Below are 16,636 nucleotides of genomic sequence, written 5' to 3'. Positions count from 1 at the left end.
TGTACTGTCATTCTCATTTGTCTCTACACATCTTTTGATCTCATCTTTTATTTCTTCTTTGACCAATTCATTTTTTAATAGTATGTTGTTTAATCTCCATGTATTTGTGGGTTTCTTTTTCTTTTTTTGTTAATCCTCATCAGAGGATATTTCTCCATTGATTTTTATTATTTTTTGTTAATCCTCACTCAAGGATATTTTTCCATTCATTTTTAGGGAGAGACAGAGAGAAACATCAATGTGAAAGAAACACATTGATTGGTTGCCTTCTGCAAAAGCCCTCTGACTAGGGCCTGGGTCAGGGAGGAGCCAGCAACTAAGGCACGTGCCCTTGACCAGAATCGAACTCAGGACCCTTTGGTCCGCAGGCTGACGCTCTATCCACTGAGCCAAACTGGCTAGGCTCCATGTTTTCGAGAGAGAGTGGAAGGGAGAGGGAGATACAAGAGAGAGAGAAACATGGATGTGAGAGAAACACAAGGATTGGTGGTGGTCTTTGCACATGCCTCAACCAGGGCCAGCATCGAGCCTGCAACCGAGGTACGTGCCCTTGACTGGAATTGAACCAGGGACCCTTCAGTCCGAAGGCTGATGCTCTATCCACTGACCCAGTGGTTGGCAAACTCATTAGTCAACAGAGCGGCAAACCGCGGCTCACGAGCCGCAGTTTGCCCACCACTGCACTGACTCAAACTGGTTAGGACTATTTGTGGGTTTCTTTACTTCCTTTTTGCAATTGATTTCTAATTTCAAGGCATTGTGGTTAGAAAATATGCTTGGTATAATTTCAATCTTCTTGAATTTGTTGATGCTAGTTTTGTGACCCAACATATGGTCTATCCTTGAAACAGTTCCATGTGCACTGGAAAAGAATGTATAATCTGATGTTCTGGGATGAATAGTTCTATAAATGTCAATTATGTCCATTTGATCCAGTGTTTCATGTAAAGCCAATATTTCTTTAATTGATTTTCTTTTTGGTTGATTTGTCTAGAGCTATCAATGGAGTGTTAAGGTCCCCAAGTATAACTGTGTTTTGATCTGTTTGTTACTTTAATTCCATGAGTAGCTGTTTTATATATTCCAGTGCTCCATGGTTGGATGCATATATATTAAGAAGTGTTGCCCTGGCAAGTTTTTCTCAGTGGGTAGTATGTCGGCCTGAGGACTGAAGGGTCCCGGATTTGATTCCCGGTCAAGGGCACTTACCTCGGTTGCAGGCTCGATCCCTGGCCCCAGTTGAGGTGTGCATGGGAGGCAACCAATCGATGTCTCTCTCTCTCACATCGATGTTTCTTTTTCTCTGTCTCTCCCCCTCCACTCTCTAAAGATCAATGGAAAAATATCCTCAGGTAAGGACTAACAACAAAAAAAGTGTTATATTTTCCTGATATAGTACCCTCCTTATCATTATAAAATGTCTATCTTTGTCTCTTATTACCTTTGTTATCTTGAAATCTATTTTGTCAGATATAAGTATGGCTACACCTGCTTTTCTGTGGATGTTATTTGCTTGGAGAATCATTTTCCACCTTTCACTTTGAATCTACCTTTGTCTTTGAAGCATAGATGTGCCTCCTGAAGGCAGCATATAGTTGAGTTCTGTTTTTAATCAAGTCTGCTACTCTCTGCCACTTTATTGGTGAATTCAGACCATTTATATTTAGGGTAATTATTGATGTATGAAATTTCTTAGTCATTTTATTTTTTGGTAGACCTGTGCCTCTATTGCTTCTTTTCCTTTCTGTTTCTGTCTATTCTTTTTGTTTGGTGGTACTCCATACTTCTTTACTCTTGTTTTAAGCTATGTGTTCTGCTTTGGTTACTTTTGTGTGTGGTTACCATTAGGTTTATAAAAAATAAACCTGTACATATACTGTAGCATATTTTCTTTTGAGTGCAACTGATTTTCATCCTCCTTTGCCAGTTCAGACCTTTACTTCCCTCTCCTTTTATGTTTTTGTTATCACAGATAATCCGTTTATGCTGTAAGTTTTTTGGTGATCTTACCCATAGTGCTGTGACCTCATGTTCTTTGTTTCAGGTAGAATAACTCCCTTGAGTATTTCCTGAGAGAAAAACATTGATGTGATAAAATCCCTCAGCTTCTGTATATCTGGGAACATCTTTATTTCTTATTTTCCACCTTCACATTTAAAGGATAATCTTGCTGGATATATTACTCATGGCTGGTAATTTCTCTCGTACAGACATTTGAATATTTGGATCCACTCTATTCTGGCTTGTAGAGTTGCTGCTGAGGAATCGGATGAAATTCTCATGGGTTTTCCTTTGTAGTTAGTTCACTTCCTTCTTTTCCCTGGTTGTTTTGAGAATTTTTTGTCATCATGATTTCTTTATTTATTTTTAAATAATTCTTTATTGTTGTAAGTATTACATATGTCCCCCTCGCCCCACCCTCTTGGCCCCCTCCAGCCCACCTCCATACTCCCCTCCCCACCCCAGGCCTTCAGCACCCTATTGTCTGTGTCCATGGATTACGCATTCGAGATCTTTGGTTGACTACCTCCCACCCACCCCCACCTTCCCTCTGAGATTTGCACTCTGTTCCATGCTTCCATGTCTCTGTGTTCATTCTGTTCATCAGTTTATTTTGTTACTTAGATTCCACCTATGAGTGCAATCATGTGATACCTGTCCTTCTCTGACTGACTTATTTCACTTAGCATGATACTCTTCAGGTCCCTCCATGCTGTCTCAAAGGGTAAGAGATTCTTTTTTACTGCTGCATAGTATTCCATGGTATAAATGTACCACAGCTTTTTTATCCACTCATCTACTGATGGGCACTTGGGCTGTTTCCAGATCTTAGCTATTATAAATTGTGCTGCTATGAACACAGGGGTGCATACATTCTTTCTGATTGGTGCTTCAGGTTTCTTAGGATATATTCCTAGAAGTAGGATCACTGGGACAAATGGCAAATGCATATTTAATTTTTTGAGGAAACTCCATACTATTTTCCATAATGGTTGCACCAGTCTGTATTCCCACCAGCAGTGTACTAGGGTTCCCTTTTCTCCATGTCCTCACCAGCACTTGTCATTTGTTGATTTGTTGATGGTAGTCATTTCTGACAGGTGTGAGATGATACCTTATTATCGTTTTGATTTGCATCTCTTAGATGATTAGTGACTTCTAGCATTTTTTTCATATGTCTCTTAGCCATCTGTATATCCTCTTTGGAGAAGTGTCTATTTAGGTCCTTTGTCCATTTTTTTTTTTATTGGATTGTCTTCCTTTTGTTAAGTTGTATGAGCTCCTTATATAGTTTGGATATTAACCCTTTATGAGATAAATCATTGCCAAATATCTTTTCCCATAGAGTGGGCTCTCTTTTCATTTTGTTGATGATTTCTTTTTCTGTGAAGCTTTTTATTTTGATGTAGTCCCATTTGTTTATTTTCTCCTTAGTTTCCTTTGCCTTAGGAGATGTATCTGTAAACATATTGCTACAAGAAATGTCTGGGGTTTTGCTGCCTATGGTTTCTTCTAGGATTTTTATGGTTTCACAACTTAAAATTTAAGTTCTTTTATCCATTTGAGTTTATTCTTGTGTATGGTGTAAGTTGGTGGTCTAGTTTCATTTTTTTGTATATAACTGTCCAATTTTCCCAACACCATTTCTTGAAGAGACTCTCTTGACTCCATTGTATGCTCTTGCCTCCTTTGTCAAATATTAATTGAGCGTAATGGCTTGGGTCAATTTCTGGGTTCTCTGATCTGTTCCATTGATCTATATGCCTGTTCTTGTGCCAGTAACAGGCTGTTTTGATTATGGTGGCTTTGTAGTATAACTTGAAATCTGGTATTGTGATTCCTCCAACTTTTTCTTTCTCAAAATTTCTGCAGCTATTTGGGGTATTTTTTGATTCCATATAAATATTTGGAGTATTTGTTCTAGCTCTGTGAAATATTTCATTGGTATTTTAATAGGGATTGCAATGAGTCTATAGATTGCCTTGTGTAGTATGGACATTTTAATGATGTGTCATTAATTTTTGATAACTTGAATACCAAGTGCTTTGGAGAGGGCCTCTTTGGACTGAGATAACTAAGTGTTCTGTTTGCTTCTTGGATTCAAGATCTAGTTCTTCCCAGAGGTTTGGGAAGTTCTCATCCACTATTTGTTTAAATAGGCTTTCCGTTCCATGCTCCCCCTCCTCCTTCTCTGGAATGCCTATCCTATATAATAAAAGGTTAATATGTAAATTGTCCCCTCGGGAGTTCGACCGAAAGTTCAACCGCTCGCTATGACATGTGCTGACCAACAGGGTGGCGCAGAACATGGTTGAGTGACCAGCGGTGGCAGCAGGATGCTGAGGGAGCAAGGGAAGGAGGAGGTGGGGAGGCGGGGAATCTGATCGGCCCTGATCGCTGGCCAGACCTAGGGACCCCACCCGTGCACAAATTTCATGCACTGGGTCTCTAGTAATTCTAATATTGCTTTTTCTGATGGAGTCAGATAGTTCTTGTAGAGCTTTCATTTTTCTTTATGCTCAGATCTCTCTCTTCTCCCCTCTTAGTGGTTTCTAGATTCCTATCTTCGATATCACTAATTCTTTACTCCATCTGGTTGGCTCTGTTTTCTATGCTCAGTAGTTCACTCTTTTTTTTTTTTTTTAAATCTTCATCCAAGGATATTTTTCCATTGATTTTCAGAGAGAGTGGAAGGAGAGGGAAAGACAGAGAGAGAGAAACATCTATGTGAGGGAGACAGTGGTTGCCTCCTGCATGTGCCCCAACTGGGGCTGGGGATTGCACCTGCAACCAAGCTATTTACCCTTTACTGGAATTAAACCTGGGACTCTTCAGTCAGCGGGCTGACGCTCTATCCACTGAGCCAAACCAGATGGGGCAGTAGTTCACTCTTGATCTCCTTTACAGCATGCTTCATTTCCAGGATTTCTGATTGGTTCTTTTTTAAAGTTCCAATCGCTTAGGTAAAGGACTTGTTTTATTCATTCGTTTTCTGAGTGCACTGAATTACTTGTCTGTATTCTCTTGCAGCTCGTTAAGTATTTTTAGAACTGCAATCTTGAAATCTCTTGTCATTTATATCATATATAGAGGCCCGATGCATGAAATTCATGCACGGGGGCGGGGGCTCCCTCAGTCTGGCATGCACCCTCTACAATCAGGGAAGTCCGACTGCCGGTTTAGGCCTGATCCCTCTCACAATCCGGGACCACTGGCTCCTAACCCCTCGCCTGCCTGGCTGCCTGATCACCCCTAACTGCTCCCCTGCCAGCCTTATCGCCCCTAATCGCCTCTGCCTCGGCCCCCACACCAAGGACCCAGGCTGGCTTCGACCAGGCCGACTGCAGCCGCAGGCACCTGGGTCCCGCTTTGTCAGGAAGGACGTCCGGAAGGTCGTCTGGAAGAAATTCGGTCTAATTAGCATATTACCCTTTTATTAGTATAGATTTCCATGTGTTCCACCTTGCTTTCTGGAGAGTTTTCATTTTCTTTCTGGTTATCCTCATTACTGTGGTTATTCATTGTATTTGATGTACTCCTTTGCCTATTAGTATGTAGTATTTCTCTCTAAAGAGGTCTTTCTACTATTTTCCAGTAGATGGCACTGAATTGCAAGATTGTTTACCTTTGTGATCTCCCAGTCTTGAAGCTCATGGCTTCTGTAAGAGAGTACAGCCGAGCTTCTTGGGGGGGTGAGGTTTGTTTTACTCTCACCGTAAAGGCGATTCGTGATCTCCATGGGTCCTGCCCCAAGTACCCCTTCTGGAGATCAGTCACAGAAGGAGACAGTGGTTCCACTGCAATAGCTCTTGGTTTATAGATAATATGCTCCTGGACCCAACTCCAAAGGCAATGGGAGTTGTGTGGTTCCATTTCTTTGTATGAAACACCATCTGCTTGCAAGTGGAGAGCTGCATGGCAGAACCCTGTCAGGCATCTGCTGATTCAGACACTATTCATTCCTCTGCCACTAGGCCTGCTGGGCTGACTCCCCACCCCCCGAAGCTCTCTGTTCCTCCAGCTGAAGGAAGAGTCTGCTACCACAGGCTTTCTCCCTTCTCCTGGCCAGCCAAACCATGAGCTCCCCAGTGCAAGGCTGTCTAAGGGCCGTCTGCACTTTCCTCCCTTCTCGTCTCCCATTTATTCCCGGTTGTTAACGTTGAGATGTTCCAATGTGCAGGTCTCTCCAGCATGTGTCTATGCTGAGCAGGGATTTCTTTGTTGAATTATAGTTGGTCAACTTGTTGAAATTTCAAGGGAAGAGGACAAGGGGCTCTCTCACGCCCCCCATTGCTCTGATGTCACTCACAAAATAGTATTTTAAAATTTCTCAATAACTCCCAGGATGAGTCAGTTGACAGTAGTTCTTTTTACTGTGAAAATTACCCAATCCAGAATTTGTAGAATTTCCTCTTAGAATTTTAAGATAACACAGTATTGATAGACTAAATTAACACAGCAGAAAGCTATCTCCTTGTCAGTTCTTTGGAAGTAGGGGGGAAGGACTAATTAGGACCAGATTTGGGGATTAGTGAGAAAGCTAACAAGTATAATCTAAAAATCCTTCAAAACTAAATTTTACATAGCCCACACTTACGTCCTATCTATAATGGCTCCTCTATGGCAAACAATTCCCTATTGGATAAGTATTATCCACAATCATCATAAAATAATCTTTTCCGTGACAAAAATTCTAAAGAGTTAAATCAAGGACCTAGATGTTAAAAAACTATTAAAGAAACTTACAATGTGGTTGTTAGAAACATCATTATAAAAAACTAAACCTTCATATAGATTAAAATAAGTAACAAAATATAAATTTGCGAAGAGAAGATATGAGGCAAGAAATGTAAAGTCTCGTACCTGTAGTGTACAATTCTCTTTTCGTTTGAGGAATTCCACAAACCTGGCCACTACTCCTGGTGTGCTGATGACTTCATCAATAGGAGGATTAGGTTCTGTCTCACCATAAAATAAAAGGAAAGAAGAAAAACAATCCTTTGATTTCAATGCAAAGACTTTATAGGTCAAAATTGCTTCACAATATCCCTCCCTCCATTTTAGCATCTCTTTCATGTTGGAAATCTCGAAAAGAAAAACAATGTAAAATTGAGTTTGGTCACTTTGAGACTGCAGCACATTGAAAGATTTCACAATAAAGTAAGCCTTAACATGAAAATGATAGGCAGAATTCTTAAAAATTAAAATTACTACCTCTAGTATTTTAGAAAATAGAGGAAAAACCATTCAAAGATAACCACTGTTATTATTTTGGTATACTTCCTTCTAGTCCTTTTTCTGTGTATGGGTTTATTATTCCTCTTTTTCATTTAACACTAGAGGGCCGGTGCACGAAATTCAGAGCAATGGGGGCGTGGGTAGGGTCCCCAGCCCTGACCGGCAATCAGGGCCGATTGGGGCCTTCCTTCTGGCTGCCAGCTGGGGCCTCCCTTCCCCAGCTGCCGGCAGCTAGCCAGGGCCTTCCTTCACTCCGCACCACCCCCTGGTGGTCAGCGCACCTCACAGCGAGCGTTTGAACTCCCAGGGGGACACTTTGCATATTAACCTTTTATAGATAGATAGATAGATAGATAGATAGATAGATAGATAGATGATAGATAGATAGACAGACAGACAGACAAGACAGATAAGCTATCTTAACAAACTGGATCAGGGGAGCATTTGAGATCTTGCTTTCTGGCACATGTCATCAGTTTGAAAATGGAAAGAAATGGGATTAGGACATTCTGAGTGTGCTTGCAGGACTTAATTTTGCAGCTGTTAAGTTGTGAAGCAGAAATCAGAGCAAGAATGCACCAAAGATGACTGCCAAATTAATATTATTTTCATTTATAACAACAGAGTAGCTTATAAATGAAGTCAGTAGAAACTTGTTGGATGAATAGGAAATGTCCTAAACAATCAGCATAATAATTTCAGCAAGAGATTTGACAAAATTTTTTATGAGATTTATGTAGCAATGCAAGAAAAATGGCAGCTGGACTACAGTACTACTACGAATTCTTAGCCAAGTCAATGGCTTTACTGAAAGAGGTGATTAATGGTTCAATGATAATTTGGAGAGAATTCTAATGGCATGTTTTTTTGCCTGGTTTGACATTTTTACCAAGCATTCAGATAAGCACAACAAATAAATTTGATATTATAATAAAGACTAAGTAGTTAATATGCTAGATTACAAAAACAACATATAGAAAGAACATTAAGCCAAAGTTGGCAATACAGCAACAGGGGTAAAGCAAAACTCAGCAACTGAGTTTTTTAAAAAATTAAAACAACAATAACAATCCACATGACTTCACAGACAACACTTTAAAACAGTTCATGAAGAAAAGTACTAGGGAGTTTAGAATGCTGCAAATACAATGAAACATTACTGTGCCATGATAACTGAAATATAGTCTCAGGAAGTCAATCTCTCACCATTGAGAATAATAACACATCATCAGTACTGTATTTCAGTTATCACATTCTAAGAGAGGAGGCTGGCAAACTACAATACATGCAGGAAAGTAGTAGAGTGGTGAAAGGCCTTAAAAAGCCATATTATGTGAGAAACCCATTAGGCTCAGCTTGCTGAAAAGAGACAAGACATTTTTAGAGGGGTGAGGAAGATGTACATGATAATGGCCTTCAAATATTTAATAAGTTGTCATGCAAAAAACAATTTTTTTGTTATGGTAATATATTTTTATTCCAGCTAACCTCAAGGAGTATGTCAACTTCTCATTTATAATTCTAACCAACCATAACTTACTACTGGGAGCCAAACATGGTTCTGAGTTCCAGAGTTCTTTTTACTTGTCCAGATGACAAAAAGTATTATATTCCATTCTACCATAATTATTCAAAAGGTAGTAACCTGTCCACCAATAAATCCATACTTAATATCAGTGATAAACTGCTAACATTAAAACCCAAAATCATGGCTTTTTCAGTGATATTTTTGAAGTTTTTCTTAAAAAAGAGTGGAGTTTCTCAATATGAATTAATATAAAATATTGACTACTGTTCTTACCACTTCAAGGTCTTTTATAAGATAGCTCAGAAATAAAAATAATGCTGCTTTCTGGTCCTGATAAGATCACACAAATAAACAAGGAAATCCAAAAGTTAGCTACGGCTCATAGTTATACATATTTCTGTATGCATCCTTTTATTCTGTTGATAGACAAACTCCAAAGCATGTTATCTGTGGTGTGAACAACAGGTTATTGGAAAGTAATATTTTCTAAATAAATATTATATGTAACACCATCGGTCCGGTGCACTGGATTCGTGCACTGGTGGGGGCGTGGCCTGCGGGGATCGGCCTGCTGTGGGAGCACAGCTCAACCTGGTCAGCCGAGTGGCTGTGGACCTGCCCTCTGAGCGGCTGCTCCTGCTGTGGGAGCACATTGACCACCAGGGGGCAGCTCCTACATTGATTGTCTGCGCCCTGGTGGTCAGTGCACGTCATAGCAAATGGTCGAGCGGTTATGGTCGTTCCGCCGTTAGGTCGCTGGGTTATTATTTTATAGGATATTCAGAACTCACCTTTTGAAAGCAGTTTTCTGAATTTCTGCGTGGCTGAAAGTTGCTGCTCTGGGCTATTGGAAAATATCATTTCAATCATGTCAGAAGTAATAACACCACCCTGGGATCACAAACAAAAAACAAATATAAGGAAAATTTAACTTTAATTCAAAGATAAACAAAGATAGTATACATTGTGGTCATGTTATTAAGTTAATCATATTTATCCAGAAGTTACACTATGGGAGGGCAATCTTTACATGTAGAAATGAGATGATTAATAATGTGATGAAGTCAATCTCTATCATTAAAAAGCTCACAACAGTGAGAAAGTAGTCATCTTAGCAGTAATTACTAAGACAAGATTTTTTTTATTCTTCTCATTGCTCATCAAAGAGTTAGCTATTCCTTGTAACTCAGATTAAATGTTAAATTCTAAAAGAATTTAGACCTCCAAATCTAAAGGATCCACTCCATCTCTACCCTATCCCTCTATTTTAATCCTGGGTACATCCCTTTTCACTATCATATATATATTTTTCTTAGTTATTTGTTTACTGCCCAGGTTTCCTCAGTACACTGTAAGCTCCTTGAAAGCCAAAGACCCTGCCTATCTTACCACGCTATCACTGATAGCTGGCATACAGTAGATGCTCAACAAAATTTATTGAATGAGTAGAATCGTCCAATATAAAACACAGATTCTAGCCACTGCTAAATTCAACAGCTGCCTTAAATTTATTTAAATTTTCTATTTTCTTGCTTTATTAAAACTTTTCAGCTTCTAACTATTTTCTTGCTTTATTAGAACTTTTCCACATTCCACTATAACTGATCCCCAGTATTAGTAGTTAACTCTCATCTCAGAATCATTTGTCAATGAAGTAAAAGTTCTTATAATTTCATGAAGGGTTAGAGTCAACGAGATGAACTCTGAAGAAAACTGCACTGAGTTAAAAACAGTAGACGGTTGGTAAGCAATATCTAACACTTAAAAATCCCCATTAGGCGAATGAAGCATTCTGCTTTTAAGACTCAGGAAAGTGTCCGGCAGGTGTGGCTCAATGGTTGAGCATTGACGTATTAACCAGGTCATGGTTTGATTCTCAGTAAGGGCACATGCCCGTGTTTCGGGTTCAATCTCCATTAGGGAGCATGCAACAGGCAGCTGATCAATGATTCTCTCTCATCACTGATGTTTCTATCTCTCTCTCACTCTCCCTTCTCTGAAATAAATAAAAATATATTTTAAAAAGTTTACATAGACTGATGAACAACAACAGAACCAGAAACAAGGAGGCATCGATCGGACTATCGGGCCTCAGAGGGAGGATAGGGGAGGGTGGGGGGAGGGGGGAGAGATCAACCAAAGGTCTTGTGTGCATGCATATGAGCCTAACCAATGGTTAAGTTCAACAGGGGGTTGGGGCATCCGTGGGGAGGGGTGTGGGATGGGAATGGGGGGATGAGGACAAATATGTGACACCTTAATCAATAAAGAAATTAAAAAAAAAAAAGGTTTTAAGAGTCAGAAAAGTAACTGTACTTTGAAACAAGACTGATTCCTGAATAAACAAAGGGTACTTATATATAATTCTATTATGAATTTATATATCTGTATCTATATATCTTTGTTTTCTTCCCTCTCATAACCCCTTATCAAATAACAAAATGTACTGACTTTATATTCATAGTATTTAAGTATTATTAATTTTACTTCATAGAATTTAAGTTACAGGATATCAGGATGAGATGTGAATAACACTCAAGAACTTTGCATCCTATTCTGGGGAAAATGTTAGTGCATTTTAAGTTACATGCAGGTTAGTTATATCGTTATATGAAGGTCTGACTTTGTTCTTGTCTTTATCTGAAACTCAGTATGGTTTAAGGAGTTGTATATAGATGTCAAACTGACAAAGAGTGAACTAGGAGGGTTATTTTTATGTGTCAACTAGTTAGGTTATGGTATCCAGCTGTTTAGACAAACACCAATCTAGATGTTGCTGCAAAAATATTTTTTAGATGTGATTTAACATTTTATATCGGTACACTTGAAGAAAGAGTACCCTCCAAAATGTGAGTGAGCCTCATTCAATCAGTTAAGCAAAGACTGAAGTGTCCTAAAGAAGGAATTCAGCCTTAAAACTACAACTCTTAACCAAATTTCTAGCCTACTGACTTGCCCTACGGATTTTGGACTTACCAGCTCTAACAACAGCATGAACCAATTCCTTAAAATCAATTAATCAATCAATAAATAATTACCCCCCCCCTCTCTCCTATTGGTTCTGTTTCGTCTGTAGAACTCTAATACAGTCCACAAAATACTTCACATTCATTTAACATCCACTTAAAAAAGAGAACAGCTTGACTTTCTGAAGGGCCTAGAAGAATTCACCAGAAAATGACAGTATTGTCTACAATGTCTATTATCAATTCCAAAAAGATTTTAAACTGCTCTTCTTAATTCGGTCCATAAAGAAAATCGGTCCATAAAAACTAGAGATATATGAAGTGGAAAAAAGGAAAAATCTATAATACTGTGTATAATAAAAAAAAGAGATTTTTCTTCTTTTTGAAAACCAGATATTTATGTTCTAATAAAACAGTACTGAATTTATCATAATAAACTGGAAATGTAGACAGGTGTGATCCATATAAAGCATAATTTTTATCTGTTTTGGTAACCTCAAGACAGTTATAAAACAGGTTATAATAAAAATTCCAATAGTTGTGATATGGAACCAATTTTTAAAATCATATAAACATATCCAATTTTGTAACTGAAATGAATAACAAATTGGGATTTCCATTAACATATCCTTTGTTATTCAACTTTTAAGGAATAATTTTATTATAATTATCTTCGTAAATTTTAATAGCTGGATTAATCTTCATAATTTAGCTAAACCTATTTATCTGCATGTTAAAATATAATAAACATTTAGTAAATCATGAGATTAAGTATATGGCTTCTTTTTAAAAATCAAATTTCAAGTACTTTTTGTAGACATGTAACCTTTAAAAAAAAAATCTTAAACCTCACATTTTCATCAGAGAAACACTAAAAAGAGTTTATTTTATTATCTTACTTACTGGTGCCATTTCCATATTATTAATCTGAGCCTCATGGAAGCCTCCATCTGACATAACTTCCTCTTCTGTTTCTTCTTCTGCTGTAGCAACATTTCTTCGCTTGAATAACTGAAAAATAAAAGACTGTTACTAAAGTAATTTTAACACAAGGGAGTTCGACAGCCAAACACTAGTCACCCCACTTAAAAGGTAATAAGGATGGAAATTTTGAAAATTATTTTAAAAATTCGAAAGTCTGTGCCACCTTCAACCTTTCCTGATGATACTATTTCAGAATTCTCCAGTCTTATAATATACTGCAATTAACTACCACTTGATGAGTAAAACTTACTAAGAGGTCTCACACTTGCATGACGTATAAAAAAGGTAAGGTTGGAAAATGGAGCTGGGGCATGCTTGACCATTTCCTGAGAGATCAACACAAGAACTCCAAAAACCTGCAGAAAGTATTCCTTGAATCTTTAGCTTAATATTGATCATTGCAGGTGTGTGAGGAAAAGATCCAAAGTTGGAAAATGAACCACTTTCAAGGAGCATGTGAAACAATTTCAGAGGTCACAGAGATCAAGGGATAGTTTATGTTTTGACAGGCTGGAATAGAAATAAACTCCTAATATATGGGGCATTGAGTAGAAGACTCAGTATTGATTTAGTTGTGATGCTAAATTAGCCCTGAATTAAAGGCTATTCTGGTCCAGCCTGATGAAAGTTTTTTGCAAACTGCTTCCAAGTAGATTAATTACATCCAATGACAATGTCAGAATTATATACATTATGGGGAGATAAAATTATACTTATTAAAAAGTATGTAAAAAAGTCACAATGCTTGGCATTCAATTAATAACTACCAAGCATGCAAAAGAAGTAGAAGATGACTACCAACGAGGAAGAGAAAAATCAATCAAAACCACCTAGAAATGATAAAGATGGCAAACTGGACCAGGACATTAAAATAGTTTTTATAGCCGAAACCGGTTTGGCTCAGTGGATAGAGCGTCGGCCTGTGGACTCAAGGGTCCCGGGTTCGATTCCGGTCAAGGGCATGTACCTTGGTTGCGGGCACATCCCCAGTAGGGGGTGTGCAGGAGGCAGCTGATCGATGTTTCTCTCTCATCGATGTTTCTAACTCTCTATCCCTCTCTCTTCCTCTCTGTAAAAAATCAATAAAATATATATTTTTTAAAAATAAATAAATAAAATAGTTTTTATAAATATATCCACAATATTTAAAAAGTAGAGTAAAATATAAACATGAGGAGAGATTAGAAAACACATACACACAAAAGCAAAGCAAATACCTGGAGATGAAAAATTTTTCAGATGAAAAGTATGCTGGGTGGATTTACAGCAGATTAGATATCATAGAAAAAAAGATTAGTGGATTTATGACATTGCAATAGAAGCAATCCAAAATAAAAGAGAAAAAAGACTGAGAAAATATGTCCCATTCCTGTGGGACAAGGAATATATTTAAAACAGACTTCATTAAAGTAGATATACAAATGGCATATACGCCTGTGAAAAAATACATTCAACTGTAGTCATTAGAAAAATGCAAATTAAAATTATAATGACATACTATTACACACACCTTAGAATAGTTAAAATGAAAACGACTGACCATACCAAATGTTGACAAGGAAATGAAACTCCATACATTACTGATGGGTAGGTCAAATGATACAACCCATTTTGGCCATCAGTTGACAGCTTCTTAACTATACAACTACTAAACAATCCAGCCATTCTGCTCCTAGATATTTATCCCAGAGAAAGGAAAATATGTATCTACTAGAGGCCCAGTGCATGATTGAATCATGCACGTGTAGAGTCCCCTACACGCTTTTGCTTTTGATCACGGGGAGCTGGGTGCCTGTCCGCTAGTGCACCAGGCCTTTCAGAAGCCTCCAGCGCAGCGGTGTCTGAGCGGACAGGCACCCAGCTCCCACGCTTTTGATGGTCCGTGGCCGCTGAGGGGGGCTACCCTGCTGTTGAGAGGCGCAGGGGGCGGGACTCCCACCCCCTGCGCCTCTCAACGGCCGCTGAGGGGGGCTGCCGCGGACACCTGGCTACCCTGCCGTTGAGAGGCGCAGCTGGGTGTCCGCGCAGGCCCCCTCAGAGGCGCAGCTGGGTGTCCGCGCAGGCCCCCTCAGTGGCAGCGGATCCGTGCCTCTCAATGGCCGGATAGGCCACCCCGAGTCCCGCCCCCCAGCCTCCCACCGCCCAATCGTGGGCGTAGCGGAGTGATGGTAATTTACATTTTACTCTATTAGATAGGATAAGAGCTAGCTATAAATGCTCACAGCAGCTTTATTTGCAATCACCAAAACCCAGAAATGCTCCAAATTACCATCAACAAGTGAATGGATAAACCAACTGTGGTTTATCCATGCAACAGAATACTACTCAACAATATAACAAAATGAACTATTGATACATACACAGCATAAGTAAACCTCAAAATTATTAAACTGACTGAAAGAAGGCAGACAAAAAAAGAAATACACGTCATATGATTCCATTTATGTAAACTAATCAGTGGTGACAGACAGATTATAAATTGCTTGGAGACAGGAAAGGGGTGGGAAAAGGGTACTACAAAGGTATAGCAGAACGTTTTGAAAGAGATAGGTTCATTAAAAATTCTTTTTTAAATATGTTTTTATTAATTTTTAGAAAGAGGAAGGGAAAAGCATAGAGAGAAAAAAACATCAATGGTTGCCTCCTGCATACCCACTACTGGTGATCGAGCCCACAATCTGGACATGTTCCCTGACCTGGAATAGAACCAGTGACCTCTTGGTTCATGGATTGATGCTCAAGTACTGAGCCACACCAGCCAGGCAATAGGTTTACTATCTTAATTACAGTAGTAGTTTCAGAGAATATATCAAAACACCAAACTATACACTTTATTATATGTCAATTACATAGACAAAAAGATTTTTTTAAAAAGACAGCATAGAGTTATAGCTGAAATAAGTTGAAATATTATGTTAAACATCTTAAGTTCCTAATAACATTAAAAACACTCATTCTACTGGTCCCTTTGGAAGATGCTAAGGAACCAAGTCTCCATTTTGAAAACAAGTGTTTCTCTTTCCTATATGATTAGTAATTCAGGAAAATAAAAACAAAACAAAAAAATTGAGGAAAAACTCTTCTTTAGAGTGATCTACCAGCTAATAAAAGCAGAAGGAATGATAGAATGGTCATTTAATGTCAAGTAATGGATCTAGGCAATGACCATCAAAGGTTGCTAAAGCCTGAAGTGAAAAACTCATGGATATTGATTAGATGCTTTAATATTAAGGAACTTGCCGAAACCGGTTTTGCTCAGTGGATAGAGCGTCGGCCTGCGGACTGAAAGGTCCCAGGTTCGATTCCAGTCAAGGGCATGTACCTTGGTTGCGGGCACATCCCCAGTAGGGGGTGTGCAAGAGGCAGCTGATGGATGTTTCTCTCTCATTGATGTTTCTAACTCTCTATCCCTCTCTCTTCCTCTCTGTAAAAAATCAATAAAATATATTAAAATATATATATATATATATATATATATTAAGGAACTTAACTTTTTAAGGTACGATAACACTACTCTGCTTAAGTTTAAAATTCTTTTAGAGATACTCTGAAATATATAAATGAAACTAGAGGCCCAGTTAACAAAATTCGTGCATGGGGGTGGGGGTGTGTGTCCCTCAGCCCAGCCTGTACCCTCTCTAATCTGGGATCCCTCTCACAATCCAGGACTGCTGGCTCCCAACTGCTCGCCTGCCTGCCTGCCAGCCTGATCACCCCCTAACCACTCCCCTGCCAGCCTAAATGCTCTCCTGCCAGCCCGATTGCCCCTAACTTTCCTCCCCTGCCGGCCTGGTCACCCCTAACTGCCCTCCCCTGCTGGCCTGGTCGCCCCTAACTGCCCTCCCCTGCTGGCCTGGTTGCCCCTAACTGTCCTCCCCTGCAGGCCTGGTCCCTCGCAATTGCCCGCCCCTGCTGGCCA

At 39.1% G+C, this 16,636-nt stretch overlaps 1 protein-coding gene across 1 annotated transcript in view; it reads right to left on the bottom strand.

Moving 5' to 3' along the window:
- KPNA1 (karyopherin subunit alpha 1) overlaps positions 1 to 16,636 on the bottom strand; it is an 80,853-nt gene that overhangs the window by 38,497 nt on the left and 25,720 nt on the right. Inside the window, exons 3-5 of the mRNA XM_079765675.1 lie at positions 12,637 to 12,744; positions 9,559 to 9,658; positions 6,865 to 6,959 (exon numbers count right to left, since the gene is read on the bottom strand). Of these exons, the coding sequence (XP_079621801.1) occupies positions 6,865 to 6,959; positions 9,559 to 9,658; positions 12,637 to 12,744 (303 nt within the window). The remainder of the gene's footprint in view (positions 1 to 6,864; positions 6,960 to 9,558; positions 9,659 to 12,636; positions 12,745 to 16,636) is intronic.

The sequence above is a fragment of the Cnephaeus nilssonii genome (assembly GCF_951640355.1).
Source record: "Cnephaeus nilssonii genome assembly, chromosome: 3".
Taxonomy (NCBI): Eukaryota; Metazoa; Chordata; class Mammalia; order Chiroptera; family Vespertilionidae; genus Cnephaeus; species Cnephaeus nilssonii.
This window is presented reverse-complemented; position numbering and strand designations above follow the sequence as displayed.